The following is a 19,727-nucleotide window of genomic DNA, read 5'->3' as shown; positions in this document are numbered from 1 at the left end:
GAACGGACAAAGGCGTATATTATTGCGACCGCGATCCACCGCTCACTGACACATTAGAGGAGCCTCAGCTGAGAACGTTAGACTGTGAGACATCTTATCATAAATTATAAAAATGAATAACCCAAACAAACAAAGCTTCAAACTTGTAGTCTTTAGTTGCTACAGCTGGGGGAGTTTTGAAGATTTCATAAGTGTTTATGGTATTCATCATTAAATAGCAACGTTGTGTGTTCTTAGGGTTTGTCATACACACTTTGACACTGGTTTCCCCTGCTTTATTTTTTTCCATGTATTAAAACTGGTCCCCACTCAAATCAGTTGTCTTCAATGCATGACTGCAAAACTTTTCTCCTACGAAACTCAAAGAATATTTTATGGACTTAGAAACTTAACTTGACTTTCCATCAGTCTGAGGGGGAGTAAGCAATGACTTCGAATTTCATTTTTGGTTGGATTACCTCTTTTTATTTGTCATCAACAGTAACGTTTTTGTGATTCTTGAGGACTTTAAAAGGTGACAGAAGCAAATATATGTCCAGCGCTGAAACAAACCTCAGTTTGGTGATAACGTGCGGGTGGCTTTCGACGGGATGTAAGCCAATATGTTCCTCTTTTAGCCGCGGCATGTCACCAATGTCTGTCGACTGAGCCAAAATGATCACCGGGCTACAGATTTACGATAACGCTGTGACCCGTGAACCCTCAGACCCCATGACTTCATTCGGGCTTGGATGGGATAGTGTGATGTCACGCGGTAGAAATAGTGTACATGGATTTACGTTCTAAAAGCGAAATGAGAATGAGAAATAACAGCTGAGCACAGAACGTACGGTTTCAGGCAAGGTTAACTATCTAATAAGCTCGATTCCCCCCGCCGCCCTCTGTTGTTTGTTTACTACACTATCTGTGTGTGTGCGTGTGTGACTCTGTGCTCCCAGTATGTGCAGACATGTGCTCAGGTTTGAGCCAGAGCTAAACAGGTCAGAACACCACGGGGTGTGAGCATCATCAGAATAGCTACAGCTAATTAAACCAGCCAGACCTTGGAGTAAAACAAGATCCCCGTTCACTTAGTGTGATTAGAGAGTGAAAACGCCCTTTGTGTTTAAAATATTTCACTCCTGATGAGTTTAGACCACCAGGTCCCTTCAGAACCAGCAGTCACTGTAATTGACTTCAAATATTTATTTTTTTTAGGGCTTCAGCCAATAACGTTGCATCGTCATAAAAAATCAGACATTAAATATCCCAAAAGAATGAGTGAAGTATCATTTGCCAGGTGAGTCTGAGGGAACAGAGGAGCAGACGACGGAGGGTAAATATCAATACGTGTAAATAGTAAGTCTCCTCTTCTTGAACTTCACAAAATACAAGAAATAATTCCTGTTTCGTCGTGTCAACACGCTCTATAAAAAGATCAAAATCAGCAGTTAGTCTCTCTCTCAGTATCTGCCTGCAGCTCTCAACCATAAGCCCATTCATTAAAAAATGATACTTTAATTCTTTTTTTTTTTTAAAAAGCTCAAAGAACAGCGAAATAGGAGACGTCTCGTGTAAATTAAAGATGGACAAGTAGGATCCATTTTAAGGATTTGAATGCCATAGTTATTCTTGATGTGTTTTTCTTCTACACAAATAATGTCAGACACAAATCACAGTTTTTGTTAGTAGTATTTTTGTGCGTTTTAATACTCTCAAATGAAGGGGATCTTTAAATCAAGGTGGATCTGCACATCAGCCTCGGCAAAGGCTCCGTAAGCTGCGAGATGCTCTGGAAGCAGGTTTGCAAAACTTCGTTTTTCCCTGATCTTTCACGCCGTCCTGGAGTAACTTCATATTGGGATGCAAGCCAGACTCATCTCAGGAGGACTCCAGTCAGAGTCTTTCAAGGTCGGAATTGGGGTGAAACAAGGCTGTGTCTTGGAGCTGCTCTTGTTTATTATCCTCCTCTCAGCCATTACCAACCTCTTCCACCCCGTAGAGTGGCAAGGAGATGGAGTTCACCCAGAATAATGTCCTGACTGATGCAGCGACTCCTGGCCCGTACGAGAGACGACCCAGATGACAGCAACACCCTGAACACGATCGCTGACTGATCGGGAGCTTTGAAGATGTAGCTCATTTGTTCATGATGTGCAGAAGCATTTGTCTCAAGGAGAGTCAAACTCAGTGGGACTGCGGTTGGGTTCTTAGACTGTTGATATCAATGACACAGATTCCACATTTCTGTCAGCTTCATTCCTCCGCACCTCATCAGATAACCAGCCCCGTTCCCGTCCAGGGCCAAAGGTCCCCCCTCTCTGAGTCGCCCATCATGACAGCGGCCATGTTGGGAGCACCGATGAGTAGAGCTGCATTCCTAAAAAAAAAAAGAGAGCCACAGAAGCTAACATTTTATCTCCTGTTGAATTCCATCTCATGGGAGTTTTGACAACAGAGGGGACAAAACAGTCAAAGATATATTCAAAGATTTATGTCCAACGAGAACAAAGAGGGAATCACTGAGCGCTGCTGTGTGTTGTTTTTGTTTTCCTCTTTTATCCCACCTTCCCGCTGTGTATATTGATCAGGACTGTCAAACACAGAGACTCTCATTAGCTGTCAGATTAGACCCAGAGAGGCAAAACAAAGCCAGGAAAGACGAGAAAGGTGTGTGTGTGTGTGTGTGTGTGTGTGTGTGTGTGTGTGTGTGTGTGTGCGTGCGTGCGTGCGTGTGTGTGTGGTTGTGTGTGTGTGTGTGCATGCATGCGTGCGCGTGCTCCGTTATAGTTGAGCTGATACTGTCAGAGCACTGGCAGGAATCTAAGGATAGTTTCACATCTGCCTGCTTTGAGTGGACTGTGTTTCCTCCTGGGTGCAGTCTGTTTTGGCAGGTGTGGAACCAGCGATCACACTTGGACCAAATTAATGGAGACTTTTTTCAAGCCCTGGTCTGAGCTGGGTTGAAGTTGGAGGTGTAATTCTACCTGCCCACCAGGAGAACTACATGTTTTTCTTTTCATTTTTTTCGAATGCAGTAAAGCTTTTGTACAGAAACTGTAGAAGAAATATGCCAAAAGATTAAATTGTCCACGCAACATATTAACTCTCCTGTGATTTGATGCACTTCAATTTTTCTCCACATGAAACCAAATGAAAGCAGTAATACTTCAAGTGTGGCATTAGGACCTTAGCAGTATTTGTGAAAATATCCTCATGTACTTTTACACAGTTTTCCTTCTGAACAGTCGTCAGTTATGCTCGTAATGTGACTGACCGAACAAGATCGAGCGTGGAGGCACAGTTTTCAACAGGTGGGTGTTTTCTTAAAGCCTCAACCTTGAGTACATCAAAAATAATTACAACAGAGCAAAGTAACAGATATGACTCACTTCAAGGAACGGAAGCATGCCCCCCCCCCCCCACACACACACACACACACACACATGCAGGTACGTGCGCGCACACACACTTCACTAATGTTTGTCGTGGGTTTGACGATTTGGACTGCACAACCCTGTTGCTCATTATAAGAGAGAGGAAAATAAAGCCGATACTGAATAGAAACAAAGTCAAGAGGGGAGCAAAGTCACGTAAGACATCAGAGGAGAGGAAGAAAAACATTCAGTCTTTCTCCCTGTGAATTTTCTCCGCCACACGCTTGATGCAACCTCTCGACAAATAAGACAGCACGCTATCATGTAAGATGGCGTTTCCTGAGCCGACCTTTGTTATTGGGATTCAGGGGGAAATATGCCTGCTGTTTGTTTGCGCCTGCGTTTGATTATAGATTATCAGTTTGTATGATAAATCTGGTACACAAACAATGATAAATACACCAGGTACCAAGAACCAACATTCACGTGAGCTCATTACATGCCATCCAACAACTGATGACGTCCATCACTGTCTTTTGCCAGAAGACGTGTACATTGATGTCACGATTTGCTTTCATTTCCACGTTGAACAACTGAAAATATGTACTCTTGCAGTGCAGTGGGTGATCGATATTAAAACTGATAATAAAACGATGTATGAACGTGCCAGACGGATCAGCGAGCGCACGTCCAAGCATATGTGGGGTTTATGTAGCTCTGCTGTTTAAAACGGCAAAATTTAATGGCCCATATGTGGTGTTTTTGTACTCCTATGCACTTCTAATTAATCAAAACTCTGGAACCTGTGTGTGTGCGTGTGTGTGTATGTGTGTGTGTGTGTGTGCACGCGCGCACGCACGCAACAGGGACTGTTGCCACAAACTATGAAGGACAGCACTGCCAGTGCACACGCGCAAAGGTAATTAAGGACACCTTTAATTAGACCATTTTATTTGACGTACAACGGACATGAATCAGTGTTGAATTCAGATGTGTGTTGCATTGTTGGTGTTTGTTCAACTGGTCACAGTCGGGATTGTTTCTCACACTTCAATTACACTTTTCGAGAGTGAAGCCCTGAATAGTGTCTTTGAGGGAACATCCTTCAGAATCGCGCCTGACAGTACCAAACTGTGTCACACCTCCATTTTTGAATGTTTACTGTTATCAGTGTGAATGGTAAGCAACACCTCTGCGGACACAATATTCCTTTAATTTCACAATGCATGGTTTGTTTACACAAACGGTGGTTTCACCCTGAATACTGAGATGGAAAACAACGTTTTCTCTTCATTTCTCAAACCTCTGGTGCCCCCGAGCGAAAAGGAGGCTGAGGGATTTACAGTCAGACTGTAGCTAGCACCTCTCACTGGTCTCAGTGTGGTGTTGGTGATGTTCAAAGCAAACAGGGACACACGTGCACGCGCATGCACACACACACACACACACACACACACACACACACACAGAGACAAGGATAAAATGACCTTTTTTGGCTCATCTTCCACTTAATGCTGTCCACCTCTGCCCACACACCACCTCAGACAGGCCGGGCATGGGTGCGTGTGTGTTTGCGTGCGTGTGTGTGTTTGCGTGCGTGTCTACAAAGACTTATTTCTTACTTTTAGTGTAATGAAAGTAGATTATTTTCTTGTGTGTGTGATTTTTGTTGGAGAAGTCATCTGAGGACTGTCAGAGATTCTCTCTCCCTTAATGAACAAACAGCACATAGATTTTTTTCATCCTGTAGAGTTTTATCTTTGCTTGTTTTAGCTTTGTTTGTTGTGTTCTCGTTCCTCTGTGACTGTCGGCGTTGTTATTGATGCACGGTGCATCCTCCACTGATGCTCAGCTTCAACGTGGCTGACTTTGATGCAGTTTAGAAAGTTGAGGCTAGTGATTGGCTTTCTCTGCTTCTGTCTTTTTCTTTTCCTTGCTGACACTCAGGATTGATGGTTTTTAACTTTGCTGTGCTTCTCCGAGAAAAAAAAAAAAGAAGAAGGTGCAAACATGTCAGAGAAACCGGGTGAAATCTGTGAAGTATTTTGGGGATCACCGGGTAGGAGAGGAAGCGGTACAGTAAGACGCTGCGTGTGTCGGAAAGCGCCCCGCGTTGCGTGAAACGTCAACCCCTGTATAAGAGTCATCAGCACTTTGGTGACGCTTCCTCAAAGGATGATGAAGTAAGCCTCTCGCTGTACCGCAGACTCATGTTGTCAGAAGCAAAGAGTGAAGCTGACACTATGAATATGCTTCTGTGCAGATCAACAACCTACTTATTGGATCCGCATGCATGCAACCGTTGTGACCTGGTATGCATTGGTGCATTGTTTAGAGCTGCATTCTCCAAACCAGAAATAGGGCATCACTCCACTTAAATAGTTTATTCATGCGCTGCATGCAGAGACTCATCCTCAGTGATACTGCAGAGATCCAAATCAACCAGGTGAGATGTATAATGAAGCACTAGGAGACTCTTGGTAACTGTTTCTTTTAATTGCTGGCTCGGGAACTGAAACAACCTCTTTGCCATAAAGTGAGCAAGCAGACTAAAGGTTAGAGAAGCGAGCTCGTGACTGCTGGGTGGCAGGATGAGTCTGGAAGGGAAAGTGAAGAAGCAGCGCCTCCCTCATTACCACCCTGAGGGGCCCTCCAGGAAGGCCCACTGCTCCAGTGAGAGCAGATCAGGCTGTGGTTGTCCTGAGCAGCTCTGAGGTGTGAAGGTGATCAGGGTGTCAGTGAACCTACCACTAAATTAAAGTAAAAAAAAAAGAAGAAAGAAACAGTGAAAGACTGAGACTCTGCAGGCAGGCTCAACTGATAAGAATGTCTTTGATATTTGGTCAGAGCATAAATTCTGATCTGATGCATCGACCTCATCGCTTCACCCAGAGGGGAACATGGGTGATAATTCTACGCGTATCAGTTTACATTTACACAGAAAACAGAGCCAGTGGAATTCAACAAGGATCCTCCAACAATTTCACACGACTGCGACATGGCGGTCTACATCAGGGGGCAGGCTGGGGGGGTTTGGTTCCAACAAGAAGTGCTGTTGCAGAAAGGTGCAATGGGAGATGGGAGTTTGAGTCCTGTTTATTTTATAACACCTCGCTTCACCACCCGAAACTACCGAGCGGTTTGTGCTCCCAAACTTAACTCTGCAGGGACCGACAGCCATTCAAGTCTCGTTTGAGTCACTTTTACTCTTCTGCGTTTCCTAACCTAAACCAAATGTTTTGAGTTAACCAAACCATAACTGAATTTCATTTCGAGAAGTTTTTTTTACAGTGAACAGTGATAAAATAAATTTTTCTAAGCTCCAAAGCAACATTAACAGCTGCCCGGAGTGGCTGGTGCTGGCATAATGCTGCAGTAGGGCGTTGTTTTCATTCCTTGTGCTTCTATTTGAAAATCATTTCAACAAACTAAAATGAAAATATGAAATGTTCTTGTACAAACAATTATTATTTAATGTAACATGATCTTTCTTATAGCCCTCAATTTAGTCTTAGAGATAAGAAGAAAAGCCTGTGGGTTATTTTTAGAACTCCCTGCTCCTGACATCTATTGTGTGCCTCTTGTGACATTAAAGTCTTTTCAAGCCTGGGTGATTGACAGAACTACACAATAGATGTCCTGTCTTGTGCTTAAGAGCATTTTGCGGGTGAGGCCTAATAATCTCATGCCAAAGGTCGATCGTGTCTCACAGATGTGAGACTAAAATAACCTGTTTACCACATAAAATGTTTCTTTACATACTGTACATCAAAACTGGCCCTCCAGTGAACACAACTGTGTCAGTCAAGTCACCGTTTTGTATTTTTGGCTCTAATCAACTAAAGGTCAAAACAGGCAGCATGTCAGTCTCCATCAGTTCACACTCACTGCCTCGGTGACTCAGAGTTCCTCGAGGAAGACGCTGCAGCTACTGTAGGAGTGCGTGGCTCCGAACGCCGTCATGAGTAGCAACGTCGCGCTTTGCAAACTGAATTCAACCGCAGTGCCCTTCAACTCGCCCACTCGGGCCGGCTCAGCTGACGTCAGCTTAAAATATAGGTTCTGCATGAACACCGGCGCAGGATGTGAATCGTGTTGTCACATTGTTTTCACTGTGTCAAACTTTAGTAATCGGGAATCAAACTTTGTGAACGTCATACAATGTTCATTATCTGCTCATATTGATGGTTTATTTGTCATTTTTCTGCTCCCATTCGTTGGATGGTCACTGTGGGGATTCTCTGTCAGCCCCCATTTTTCTTTGCTCCTAATTATGTTGCTGCTTTCCTTTGGAATCACCAGGGGTTTCATTCTGAGCATGGCTGTTTTTGTTTTTCCACTTACTGGATTATAATTTCTGCACCCTTATGAGACATCAGTTTTGATGAGTAACTATACACTCCTCGGGCAGACAGAAACTTTTATGCTAACTTTTACTGGTAGTAATTTTCTGTAAATTAATTCAGCCAAATTGAATGTGCCCCCCCCCCCCCCCCCAACGGTGCTGCTGTACCACCGTGCTTCTCTAACTCTATTCCACACTTGACTTGGGAACTAAGTGTGGATCTCATATTGGACTTAGCGTGTACTTAAAGGAAAGTACAAACTGTCAGCTTTCCTCTGGAAAGGAAATACTTGTCAAGTTTGCACCTCAGCACATCAGCTGGTTTGCGACAATAAAAAAGCTTTCACGAAAAACCAGCTGACTGCTTCACTGCTCCTGCTGATGCTAAACTGTGTGCATGCCTGCACGTGTGTGCATGTGTGTGTGTGTGTGTGTGTGTGTGTGTGTAATGCCAGACAAAGCTCAGGAAGGCAGGAGGACATCCACGCTCTGCTGGCCAAATATAAATGCTTATAAAGGCTACCAGTCAACATGGATGACCTATTTACGGTCCGACACACAAATATACACCAGACAATGACCACAGCCTTATTTTTTTATTTTTTTATTTTTGCTACACATATTTTTGGCAGTGCTTTTTCTTGGCTTCACTGTCCCCTGACAGAATAAATCAGGTAACAACCGGCTGTAGCTGGAGTCTCGTTGTAGGTAGGTATGATTGGCTGGCCAGCATCTGCTCATTAGGTCAGCTATCTACAAATTTGTTATTTTTAGCCTCTGGGCTGATTTTCCTCCCATGATTTTCTCTCACTGAACAGCTGGCCAGCAGCAGAATCTGTCTTCCTTTCTGTCTTTGGGATTTGCCTCTGCTGTTGTCGAACATCTGGCTGATGTTAATTTACAGTTACTTGTGAGTTTGTGTGTGACGCTGGGAACAAGCTGTAAGAGTGACACTGAGGTGTTTAATTGTGAAGTAGAACATGTGTAGCAGTAGCCAGCAGGTAGTGCTGTGCAGAGCCTAAAACCCCAAAAGCCTGGCTGAGGTGTTGGGGAGGGAGGTTTACTCACTGCACAACACAATTTGCTTGCCACGGTTACACTAACATGTCCACCTCCCATGTTGATGGAGCAGGGTTCGGTCCGGTGGTGGACGGTGCTTAACCACAAGAAGAAACCACATTTGACTTTCCAGCTTGAACTCACAGAAATTTGTGAAATTACCTTGATCCACTGCGATATGTACTGTAATGGTGGGGTCATATAATGTCTCTGTGTCGCCACCGTACATAAACCTCCTTCACTATTCTATGTTAATACATGTGTGTCAATGTTGAATACTATTACAAAATTGCTCCTAAGAAAAAGTTCCATCCATCTTTTGTCTTCTGCTTATTCCTGTTAAGGGTCATGGGGGTGGGGGGGGGGGGGGGGCTGGAGCCTCTCCCAGCAGCCTTCAGGCAAGAGGCAGGGTTCTCCCTGGACGGGTCACCAGTCCATCACAGGACCAACACATAGAGACAGACAACCATTCACACTCACAGTCACACCTACAGTCAATTTAGAGTATCAATCAGCCTCGTCCCCTCTTGATGTCTTTGGACTGTGGGAGGAAGCTGGAGTACCAGAGAGAACCCACACAGGAACAGGGAGAACATGGAGACTCACACAGAAAGATCCCGAGCTGGAGCCAGGACTCGAACCCGGAACCTTCTTGCTGTGAGGCGACAGTGCTGACCACTGCACCACCGTGCAGCCCAAGAAAAAGTTGTGTTTTTTTAATACTTATGCTCTTGATATATAGATATGCTTTTCAAAGTAAGGTAAGAGATTTATTGTTAAATCATTTGTCAGTTTGTGTGTGATTTGGTGGATTTGTGGCCACACACAAAATCTTGTTAGGGCAAACAAGATCCTAGAGCTGGATCCCTGCTGGTGTTGATGAAACCACCAACTGCAACTTTAGTAGAGAAACAGTCCCCAGTATTTGGCGGTTGTGAGAGAAAAGGTGTGTGTTTATTTGTCTGTTCACTGGCTGATGCGTACACTTCTCTGGGTCTGTGTGTTTGATGAAGTGTGTGTGTGTGTGTGTGTGTGTGTGTGTGTGTGTGTGTGTGTGTGTGTGTGTGTGTGTGTGGTTTAAGGATCCCTGCTTGTCCTTGAGTCAAGCAGTGAGGACCTTGTCTGCCTCGCCGTTGTCAGCTCACTGATTCATGCTGCGACTCTGCCACTGACCCGTAGGATGATTCTCAGAAGGGGTTTGAAGACAGGTTGCATCCATCACACAGCTGAAGAGCCGGGCTGATGTACACGGACACACACACACACACACACACACACACACACTGTTTGCAGACAAAAAAAAACTGCAAAGAGAATAAATATCGTCATGTCATGGCTTCAAAAAAGTATCCGTGCGGCTGAAGGAACACAGACGCTCATTTTGTTTGATTGTGTCCCACAAATAGCTTGTTGTTTCAGAGCGTCTGTATGTTTGTTTCTGTCTGTTCCTCTCCTGGGTTCTATTCCACAGAGAAGCAGAGGTTTGCCGCTCTGTTGTTGTGGTCATGGTGAGTTGTTGCTGGTTGACAGAGCGAGGCTGAGTCGTTGTTGAGAATTGGGTCAGTTTGTGCAGCAGTCTGCAGAGCCGCCTCGCATTTTGTCTCCCAGCAAAAAAAAATAAATAATTGTGCCAGATCTCAACCAGATCCCTCAGATAGTGCGAGCAGGGTGTTTTTTCAGGCCTGTCTAAAATTGTGAGGGCTTATCCACCCTGAGGCTTAAGAGATGAGACACAATATTTGGGTGTTTTACTGCAATTTGTGTTTGTGAGTGAGAATTTGTGCAAAGACTTATGTCTGCGATTATTTAAATTTAGCTTAAATCCTACTTGATCCTGATTGAAGCCAAAGCATTGGAAGATGTGATTAGCCAAACAGCCAAGAGGCGGATTTCTAAATCTAACTTGCTCGAAAGAGGTGAAGCCTGCGGTGACTTTTGGCTCTTTTTACTCTCTCTGAACACTGCCCATTAAGCACAAACCAGCTTATATATTATTAATCCTTTTGGCTCTGCCTGCCTCCTCTGCCAGCATCAGAGTGCATTTAACATGATACTTCCTGGCGTTGGTGATATATTCTCCCTCATTTCATGTGAAAGAGAAACCACCCAGTAGGTTCTTTTTAAAATCTGATGACCACTTCCTGCTAACTGGATGGACATTTGGGTTCTGTTCAGGATGGAATACCAGGTGCCCTTTGATTGTCCCCGAGTTGAAAACAGCGCGTGGGAGAGATGACAGGATGCCCAAAGAAATGTTAAAGCACAAGTGATTCATCTCATCCCCGTGCAAGGCGGACTAAAACGATTTTTAATTCAAACCCAGCAAAATGCCACGTCCCACGCACACATGCTTCAACACATACCTGATCAAAAGCATAATATGGCTTGAGTCAGTGATTCAAACAACTATTTCTCCTCACATTTCACAGGTGCAGAGTGTGTGGCTTCCAGGCATAATGTGATTGCTGTGGAGCTCAGTCTGTGTTTATGCATGGTGATAATAAATTCATTGTGTTTGTCAAAATGGAGCAGACGGTCTCAGTGCTGCAAGTAGAGCAGAGGAGATGCAACATGCATAAATTCAGCCCAGGCTCTATCACATGGCTCCCAGTGTCCCACTTCCTGAACTAAAACCTTAGATGAATTAGTGAAAAGACAAATTATCTTGAAATTCTTAAACTGATCTGTGTTCCTGGTGGGATCTTGTCAGTTGTCCATGTCATGATATGTCGGAAATCTCCCTGGATTTCAGTGCAATATTACTTAAACCGCAGGAAGCATAGATAATTTACTGCAGTGTGGATGTAATTTTTATGAGCCTGGAAGATAGTAGGTGATAGGCTCCATCTTTCATTTTCACAACCTCTTCCTCTCAAGAGTACCTTTAATCACTCTTTAAATCTTTTTTCTCTTCCTGTCTCTGCTGTATTTCTTCTTGTAGGTGCAAGTGACCCTGTCTGTGACAGGCAAGGAGTCCGAGAACCAGGGCCATGATTGGCTCTCCTGGCCCTGGTGGGCGTGCCTTAGTGCCATGGCCGAAGATGTGGCGATGGGTCCTGGCTGCTTCTCTGGCTGCTATTTTAACTTTAACGCTGCCAGGGAGTAGCCAGGCCTGTCCTCCACGATGCGAGTGCTCAGCACAGTTGAGGTCGGTGTCGTGTCAGCGGCGACGTCTCACCAACATCCCGGAGGGCATTCCTACAGAGACACAACTTCTAGATCTCAGCAAGAACCGGCTCCGCTGGGTACAAGCAGGTGATCTGGCACCGTATCCACGGCTGGAGGAAGTGGACCTCAGTGAAAACCTCATCGCCACATTAGAGCCCAATGCCTTCGCCAGCCTCCAGAGTCTTAAAGTGCTGAAGTTAAGGGGGAACCAGCTGAAGTTAGTGCCCATGGGGGCCTTCGCCAAACTGGGCAATCTGACCAGCCTAGACTTGAGTGAGAACAAGATCGTGATTTTACTGGACTACACCTTCCAGGATCTAAAGAGTCTGAAACATCTGGAAGTGGGAGACAATGACCTGGTTTACATTTCTCATAAGGTAGGCTTGAACAAAACGACACAAAATCAAACATTAAGTACAATTTGATAAAGTCAGCTGTAAATGCTATTCCCTAAAAATACATTCTAAGATGTGATTCATAACAGAACTAGATATGGCTTCATCTAAATTTCTGGACACCTTCAGACAAACACCTATGACACTGTTGAAATGGCTTGGTCCAATGATGACCACCTAAGTTTTCAAAGGTTTGAGGAAATTGCATGGACGTCCGACTATTAGTTATTTCTGTAAAGACAAATAAAGCAGTAAAGTCTGTGTAAAAGTGGACATGTATTTATAATGTCTGAGAACGGCACCTGATGGCAGCGCGTACAGGATAAAAAGCAATGGTCTTAAAGTAAATCCCTGAGGAACACCATCGTTAAGAGGAGAGGGTGGCCTGATCGCCAATATGCATTTCCACAATGCCAAAAAACATGTATTTGTAAGGCAAAATCTGAGCAAAGTCGGTGCAAATCATGTTGCACCTGCCCACTTACTCAGGCTGCTCTTATATCCTGTCAACAGGTCTTCCAAGACTCTAAAGAGGAGCAGTTCTGGAACCATGATCAAGTCATTATCTTCAATACCTCAAAAACTGCTTAGCTACAGCTTTTTTAATAACTTTTAAATAAATGGAAGATTTGAGAGGCTTTTATTTTTTTGAGCCAGTAACTGCAAGGTTTTGAAGCATCCGAGTTAGATTTTCAACAGTGGCTGCCAAATTGAAATGCTGGGGAACACAGCCAGCAGCAAATCAAATCACTCCATGCAGGACCAGTAGAATCAATGACCAGTCGCAGCAGTCTTGTGGGAACAATATCCATAGGCCTGGAGGAATGTTTAATACTGAGCACCGTACTGTATGCAGAAGGTCATACAGAGAAATAGACGAAAAACAAGCTACACCTCATAAGTGAAGCCGTTTAGCCAGAGACTGCTGCTTAACTTCTGCAGAGCAACGCTATTATTACCTGGAGTTATTATGTTGGCCTGCCATCTGCGCATATAGAAGCACGCAGAATGATGGCAAAAACTATTATTTAATACACAAACTAGACTGGAAGAAGCAAAACTTAAAAAATAGTGTGTCTTTAGAGATCCTTCCTTTTAATTTTTCAGTCATTTAAGTATTTTCATGCAAAGAATCTTAATTATCTTGTAATTCCTTTGTTTTCCTGCTCCTCAGGCATTCTCAGGGCTGCTTGGACTAGAAGATCTCACAATAGCACGTTGCAACCTGACATCCATCTCAGGCCAGACGCTGTCCTACCTCCGCAGGCTGGTCACCCTTCGCCTTCATCATCTCAGCATCACTGCCCTGGAGGACCAGAATTTCCGCAAGCTCTCCAATTTACGAGGTCTGGATATCGATCATTGGCCCTACCTGGAGTACATCTCCCCTCTTAGTTTCCAGGGCCTTGATCTTCACTGGCTCTCTATCACCAACACCAATATCACCTCTGTCCCCTCCGCTTCTTTCAAAAACATGGTGCATCTCACTCACCTCAACCTCTCATACAATCCCATCACCACGCTCGAGCCCTGGGCCTTTAAAGACCTGCTGAGGCTGAAGGAGCTCATCATGGTAAGCACAGGTTTGATGACAGTGGAGCCCCATGCCCTTGGAGGCCTCCGACAGATCCGAGTCCTCAACTTCTCCTCCAACGACCTGCAGACTTTGGAAGAGGGCTCCTTCCACTCTGTCAACAGTCTGGAGACCCTCAGAGTGGATGGGAACCCCCTGATGTGTGACTGCCGTCTGTTGTGGATCCTGCAAAGACGCAAGACCCTCAACTTTGACGGCAGAGTGCCGGTGTGTGCCGGACCGGTGGAGGTGCAAGGGGTCAGCCTGAGTACCTTCACCGATTCTGCACTCTTCGATCACTTTACATGCCAGAAACCTAAGATTCGCAACCGTAAGCTACAGCAGGTAATGATGATGCTGATGCTGATGATGATGATGATGATGATGTTGATGATGATGATGATGTTGATGATGATGATGATGATGATGATGATTACATTCAGGTGCAACACTGACACTATGTCATAATTATCTTGTAGCTTATTAGTGAATTTATTCGAATTCTTCCACATTACAAATATTTTGTTTAAATATTCTGACTTCATATACTTACTCCAGGTGATTGCTCGTGAGGGCCAGCCCGTCAGTTTCCTCTGCCGGGCCGAAGGAGAACCGGCACCAGCTATTGTTTGGATTTCCCCACAGCGCAGACGGATCACAGCTAAGACTCCAGGGCGCATTACCGTTCTCCCAAGTGGGACCCTAGAGATCCGCTATGCCCAGCTTACAGACAGTGGAACGTATATCTGCATCGCCAGTAACGCCGGAGGCAATGACACCTACTTCGCCACACTCACAGTCCGTGGTCAGCCACTGGACGCTGCCTCTGCCTTCTTTCTCAACCGCTCACTGTACAGCGGCGAGTTCTTCAACGACACAAATCTGAACAGCACACGTGTTTTCCTCAAGTTCACCTTAGACCTGACTACCATCTTGGTCTCCACGGCAATGGGTTGCATCACCTTCCTGGGGGTGGTCCTCTTCTGTTTCCTGCTGTTGTTCGTGTGGAGCCGAGGACGCGGCCAACGCAAGAACAACTTCACAGTGGAGTACTCTTTCCGGAAATCCGAACCCGTCACCGGTGGCTCTTCGGGAGGGACCAGGAAGTTCAACATGAAGATGATATGAAACAACGCAGCCAGGGGTCCCTCGGGGGAGGCATGAGCACGTCCCAAAAACGTGTTTGACACACGCAAACGCACACAGCCACTGACTCGCAAAAAAAAAAAAAAAAAAAAAAGTTTGAAAGCAAAATAGAAGTCAATGGCTCTATTCAAAAATGAGAGACCACATCAAAAATAGAGCCATGCATTCGGTTTGGTCTTTGAATGAAAACAAAAATCTCTCTGCCTTTCAGTGGTTTTATTCAGCTTGTTCAGATGATACTGTATGGAAATACAGCGCCGATAGAATGGAAAGAGCTACTTCTCATTCATACTTGATACAAATTAAGAATTATAGGAGATAAGCTGTAAATTGGCATGATTACTGAGCTGTAGAATATGGCAGTCCTGTCATTTGGTTACATTAATAAGAGAATAAAAAAAGATTTCCATTTTCATTTAGATTTCCCATTACCTCTCCAGTGCAGTCAGGGAATTTAAAAGAAATGTACTGCAGGAAGACCTGGCTCCCATCCATTTATAGAATTATGCTCTACTAAAATATGGCTTGTTAAGAATCATGCATGCAGACTTATAGTTGAGAGATAAGTTGTACGTTCATGCCACTGAATAAAAAAAATGGTTATGAAAGACAGTTTGTTTTCTATCCAATATCTATTGGACAGATGTTTCTATTCTGACCATGGCCTGACTTCGTTATTCAAGTTGTCATATGTATTTGTTTTAATAAATGCAGAATATGATTTGATGAAATTAAAAAGCCATTGATCTGGATCGTTCAATACCTGAGAGACAATTTGGCCTTTTTCTTCATTTTGCGACAACGTTAGCTGTGTGAGTTTGGGACGAGCACACTGGCCAAGAGTTGTCGTGGTCGCCCGTGGCCTGGTGGGTTTGGTTAGGAAGTCAAGCCCACTCGACACGGGATGCCACGGTAACCATAGCAACCAACACAAGAGAGGGTAAAGGGGGACTGGGCTGTTGGTCGCAGGTGGGCTACTGAGTCAAGAGGAAGAAAGATATCCTCTTCTTCCTCTCTTCTATTTCACATGCCTCCTCCATTTCATCAACTGGAGAGGGTTGACCCGCCCCTGGCCTCCAGCCCCCGTCCCTGCCCTCTGTTGCGTTAGTGGACTCTGACCTTCCCTGTGCTGCCAGGGGGGAGCAGCCAGGATAGTTGGAACATACTCAGAGGCAGACAGAGGACACACAGAGGTCTTAAACACAAACACGCACTCATCCTCGCACAGGCAGTGGGCAACACATGTGAAACACACACTTGAATGGCATTCTCTCAGGAACGGTGAAATAACTAGCCCGCAGAACGAGTATGATCAACTCTGTTAGTATGTAACATTCCAGCAATAACATGCCATGAGGAAAATTCATTCAACGACAGAGTTAATGTGTGTGAAGAAACAAAGCCATAGTTGTTTTTATATTGTAGTGTTTGCATGATTCAGCTATATGACAATAATTATTACCACTGCCATCTGACGAGCTGTCACCATGATCACAAGACCATCTGCCATCACTGCACTTGCATACAACTGAACACACACACACACACACACACACACACACACACGTAAAAGCACATCATTATGTGAATTAAAAATGTACAACAATCACAGTGGCACAAAAAAAAAAAAGAAACACCACAAAGTGTGAGGTTGTCTGCTCTCTGTCTGTCTCTGAGACGGCCAGTGTGCGAATGTCTCTGCCCCCCTAGCCCAGTGCATCCCCCCTCCTCGCTCCCACCCACCCCCACATATATCCCCACTGGGTCCTCCTTTGGGAGGGGTCCCTGGCTGGAGTCCATGGATTCAAATGTAAATGAAGTCGTGTTAACCCTACCCACGCCATCTGCATCGTACAGTGGAGAGTTACTGTGGTTTTGAAAATGAAAAAAAAAAAAAAAAAGAATCCCCCCCAAAAAAAACCTTCTTTGAGATGTTCTGTTCCATCTTGTTTTAGTTTCCTCAGTTGTTGTTCTCCGTGACATTCGGGCTGTTTTTACCTCTTAAGGTTCCTTGTCCTCCACGAAGGACTGTCCTGTTCTCAACACGTTATAAAGTTATAAAGGGTGTGTGCATGCCGGCTAATATCAGGCGCAACAACATCGTGCTCAGGATATGAGCCAAATTCTAAAGTTGTGGTGGAGTCACAAGATGTCACATGACGGTGACTTTTACGGTTCATACCGGACGGTTCAGCCTCCTTAAGTTCCTTCTCACCTTCAATATAACATGAGAATCAATAAATTCGCTAAAGGCCCTCCTTCTCTCTGGCTGCAGCCTGCTCATGTTAGCTTGCTAGCATTTTTAGAGTCTTAGACGCTGGGAAACATGACTGACGTACTTGTTCCAAATGCTGTTTAATAGTAATAGAAAGTGGAACAAATCTAAATTAAATATGCTCATTTTACTCAATCATCTCAGATTATGATGCAAGGTTCAGCAGCACAAGACATTAGCATGTAGGGTTTAATCCACTCAGAAACTGTTGCATTGCCCTCATTACAGAAAAATGACCCCCAAAAGTATACAGATATTTCCCACCTACTCTGAACAACTTGGACAACACTGAATTTGTTATTTGAGAGGGAAATGTTTTGATGCGACTCTCTTACATGCCCCCAAAACATCACTAGCTTTCTTAAATTTGAATGGTGCAACCAAAAACAACAACAAACATCTTTTAAACCTATTATTATTGATTTTATCACACAAATTTAGGACACTGTAGCAAGACGTAGCTGGTGGAGAAGACGGATGCCTTTGGTTTTGCTTTTGTTAACTTCATCAGATGTTGACCTCTAACGGGTGTCAGGGCTGGAATAACAGCCGTGGCTGTGGTTCCCTGACTGAAAATAGAGTGAGAGTGAGTCGCTGCCTCAGCTGAGGGTGTTTAAACGTCTTGGATTCGCTAGCGAGGGCGAAGTAGAGTTGGAGGTTGATTACCAGATTAGCGCAAGCCGGAACACGTGAGCTGCACAGGTCTGCTGTGATAAAGACTGATGCGTTTGTGTTGAATTTACTGCTTGATTTACATTCCAGCCCTCACCTTTGGTCACATGGTTTACCCCAGAGACTGGCTGGGAAGCTCAGACAGGGTCAGCAGCAAAATGAGTCAACTGAGGTCACGTGAGTCATTTGCTCCCGGGTTTATTCCCTCGTTCTAGTCAGTGAACACAGACATGGTGCAATGAATTGGCGATCTCTATGATTGACATCTCTGGGGCTCCCGATTAAATGACGCTACCACCACATCAGCCCCGCACATTCTGAATATTGAACCAGTGTGTTTATGCTTATTGGATAGGAGACACCAGAGTACGCTCGGAACACACTCGAGTGTTTACAGTGCACTTGGGTTGTTTTTTGGGTTGTTTTTTTAATTCATGCCACCCAGTCCTGAATCAACAGAAAAAGAGGGATTATTTGGAAGGATTGATAGCTGGTGCAACCTAATCCATGCCTCTTACATGTCACAGGACTTGACATGGCTTTATTTTAAGGGATCTTCTTTTTTTTTTTTAACTCAGCATTGTCCCTCATAAAAGAGGGAGAAACTACAATTTCCACCTCAGGATGAGTAACTGAGCAGCTTTTAAAGATTCATGAGGCCAAATGAGAACAGATGAACAAATTGGCCAGTTTTTTTTCACGCTGCCGTGAACAATTTTGGCATCATTTAGCCTCTCACGTCACTGAGAACAGGACTTTGCCTTCATGGATGTTTCCTCTCCTTCAGCCGACCCTTTTGTGTTTCCATTCCCTGCTATTTCTCAATGGACACTAGTTTTAGAAGACAATGAGAATGTCTGTCGTGATTGTCGATGGTGTTATTGTGTAGACATCAATCACAATGTAAGCATAGATGAGGGTGTGTTTCATTTTATTATCTCCTCCTCGTCCTCTTCCCCACCTTCCTCCTTTCCCTGTCCTCTTAGCACGTCCATCCCTCGTTGTCACTGTTCACAGTATTAGGCTGGAATATGGTCGTGTGGTAGTAGACACGTGTTCTGTGTGGTTGTGTTGTCGTGTTATGATTTGTTGCTCCTCACGGTGCCATCATAAAAGGAGCAGTGATTGGATCGATGAAGATAAAAGATGAAGGGGTGACCCAGGTTCCCTTGAAAAAAAAAAAAAAAAAAAACATTGTTCGCCCTCTTGTACCTTTGCCCATTCCTGGAAAAAGAAAAAAAAACTGGAACTTTCCTGCTCTGCACAGTGTCACTCTGGGATATTTCTCTGGATATGAAAACCCACGGACTGTGTGCATTTTCTCTGCTGATATCTTGTCACGCTAAAATGTAGAAAAGGGGGTCGAGCTGTTGTGATGCCAAGAATATGAGCCTACACTCCCTTTCTGCTCACTGTGGTACACTGAGTCGTTTTTAATAAGGAAGCAACTCACTTATTAAACATTTCCACGTTGGTTCAGTCTATTCAAGCCACACACGTCCTCCAAATCTGGAGATTTCACTTCAGACGTGCCCTCCAGTTCATTTTGTATAAAGTATTTCCTGCCAGAGGTTCATGAGCTGATGCAACAATTCTTCAGCAGCACTCCAGGTAGCTTTAGCGCCCAGCCATCATCGCCCTCTCACTCTCCTCTGCTGTGATTCTTAAAAGAGAGAGAAGAGGCTTCTCTCTCCTTGGGTTTGTCCTCGCCTGAGGTTGGCACAACGTAGCCGACACG

At 44.5% G+C, this 19,727-nt stretch overlaps 1 protein-coding gene across 1 annotated transcript in view; it reads left to right on the top strand.

Moving 5' to 3' along the window:
* Positions 1-19,437, top strand: part of lingo3b (leucine rich repeat and Ig domain containing 3b) — a 35,088-nt gene extending 15,651 nt beyond the window's left edge. Inside the window, exons 2-4 of the mRNA XM_086203460.1 lie at positions 11,702-12,305; positions 13,498-14,241; positions 14,455-19,437. Coding sequence (XP_086059586.1) covers positions 11,751-12,305; positions 13,498-14,241; positions 14,455-15,024 — 1,869 coding nt within the window. The 5' untranslated portion in view covers positions 11,702-11,750 and the 3' untranslated portion in view covers positions 15,025-19,437. The remainder of the gene's footprint in view (positions 1-11,701; positions 12,306-13,497; positions 14,242-14,454) is intronic.
* The last annotated feature ends 290 nt before the right edge of the window (positions 19,438-19,727 follow it).

The sequence above is a fragment of the Aulostomus chinensis genome, chromosome 5 (genome assembly GCF_037954235.1).
Source record: "Aulostomus chinensis isolate RoL2024-O1b breed Wild chromosome 5, RoL_Achi_v1.0, whole genome shotgun sequence".
Taxonomy (NCBI): domain Eukaryota; kingdom Metazoa; phylum Chordata; class Actinopteri; order Syngnathiformes; family Aulostomidae; genus Aulostomus; species Aulostomus chinensis.
The sequence above is the reverse complement of the archived record's forward strand: the minus strand, read 5'-3'. Positions and strand labels throughout refer to the sequence as shown.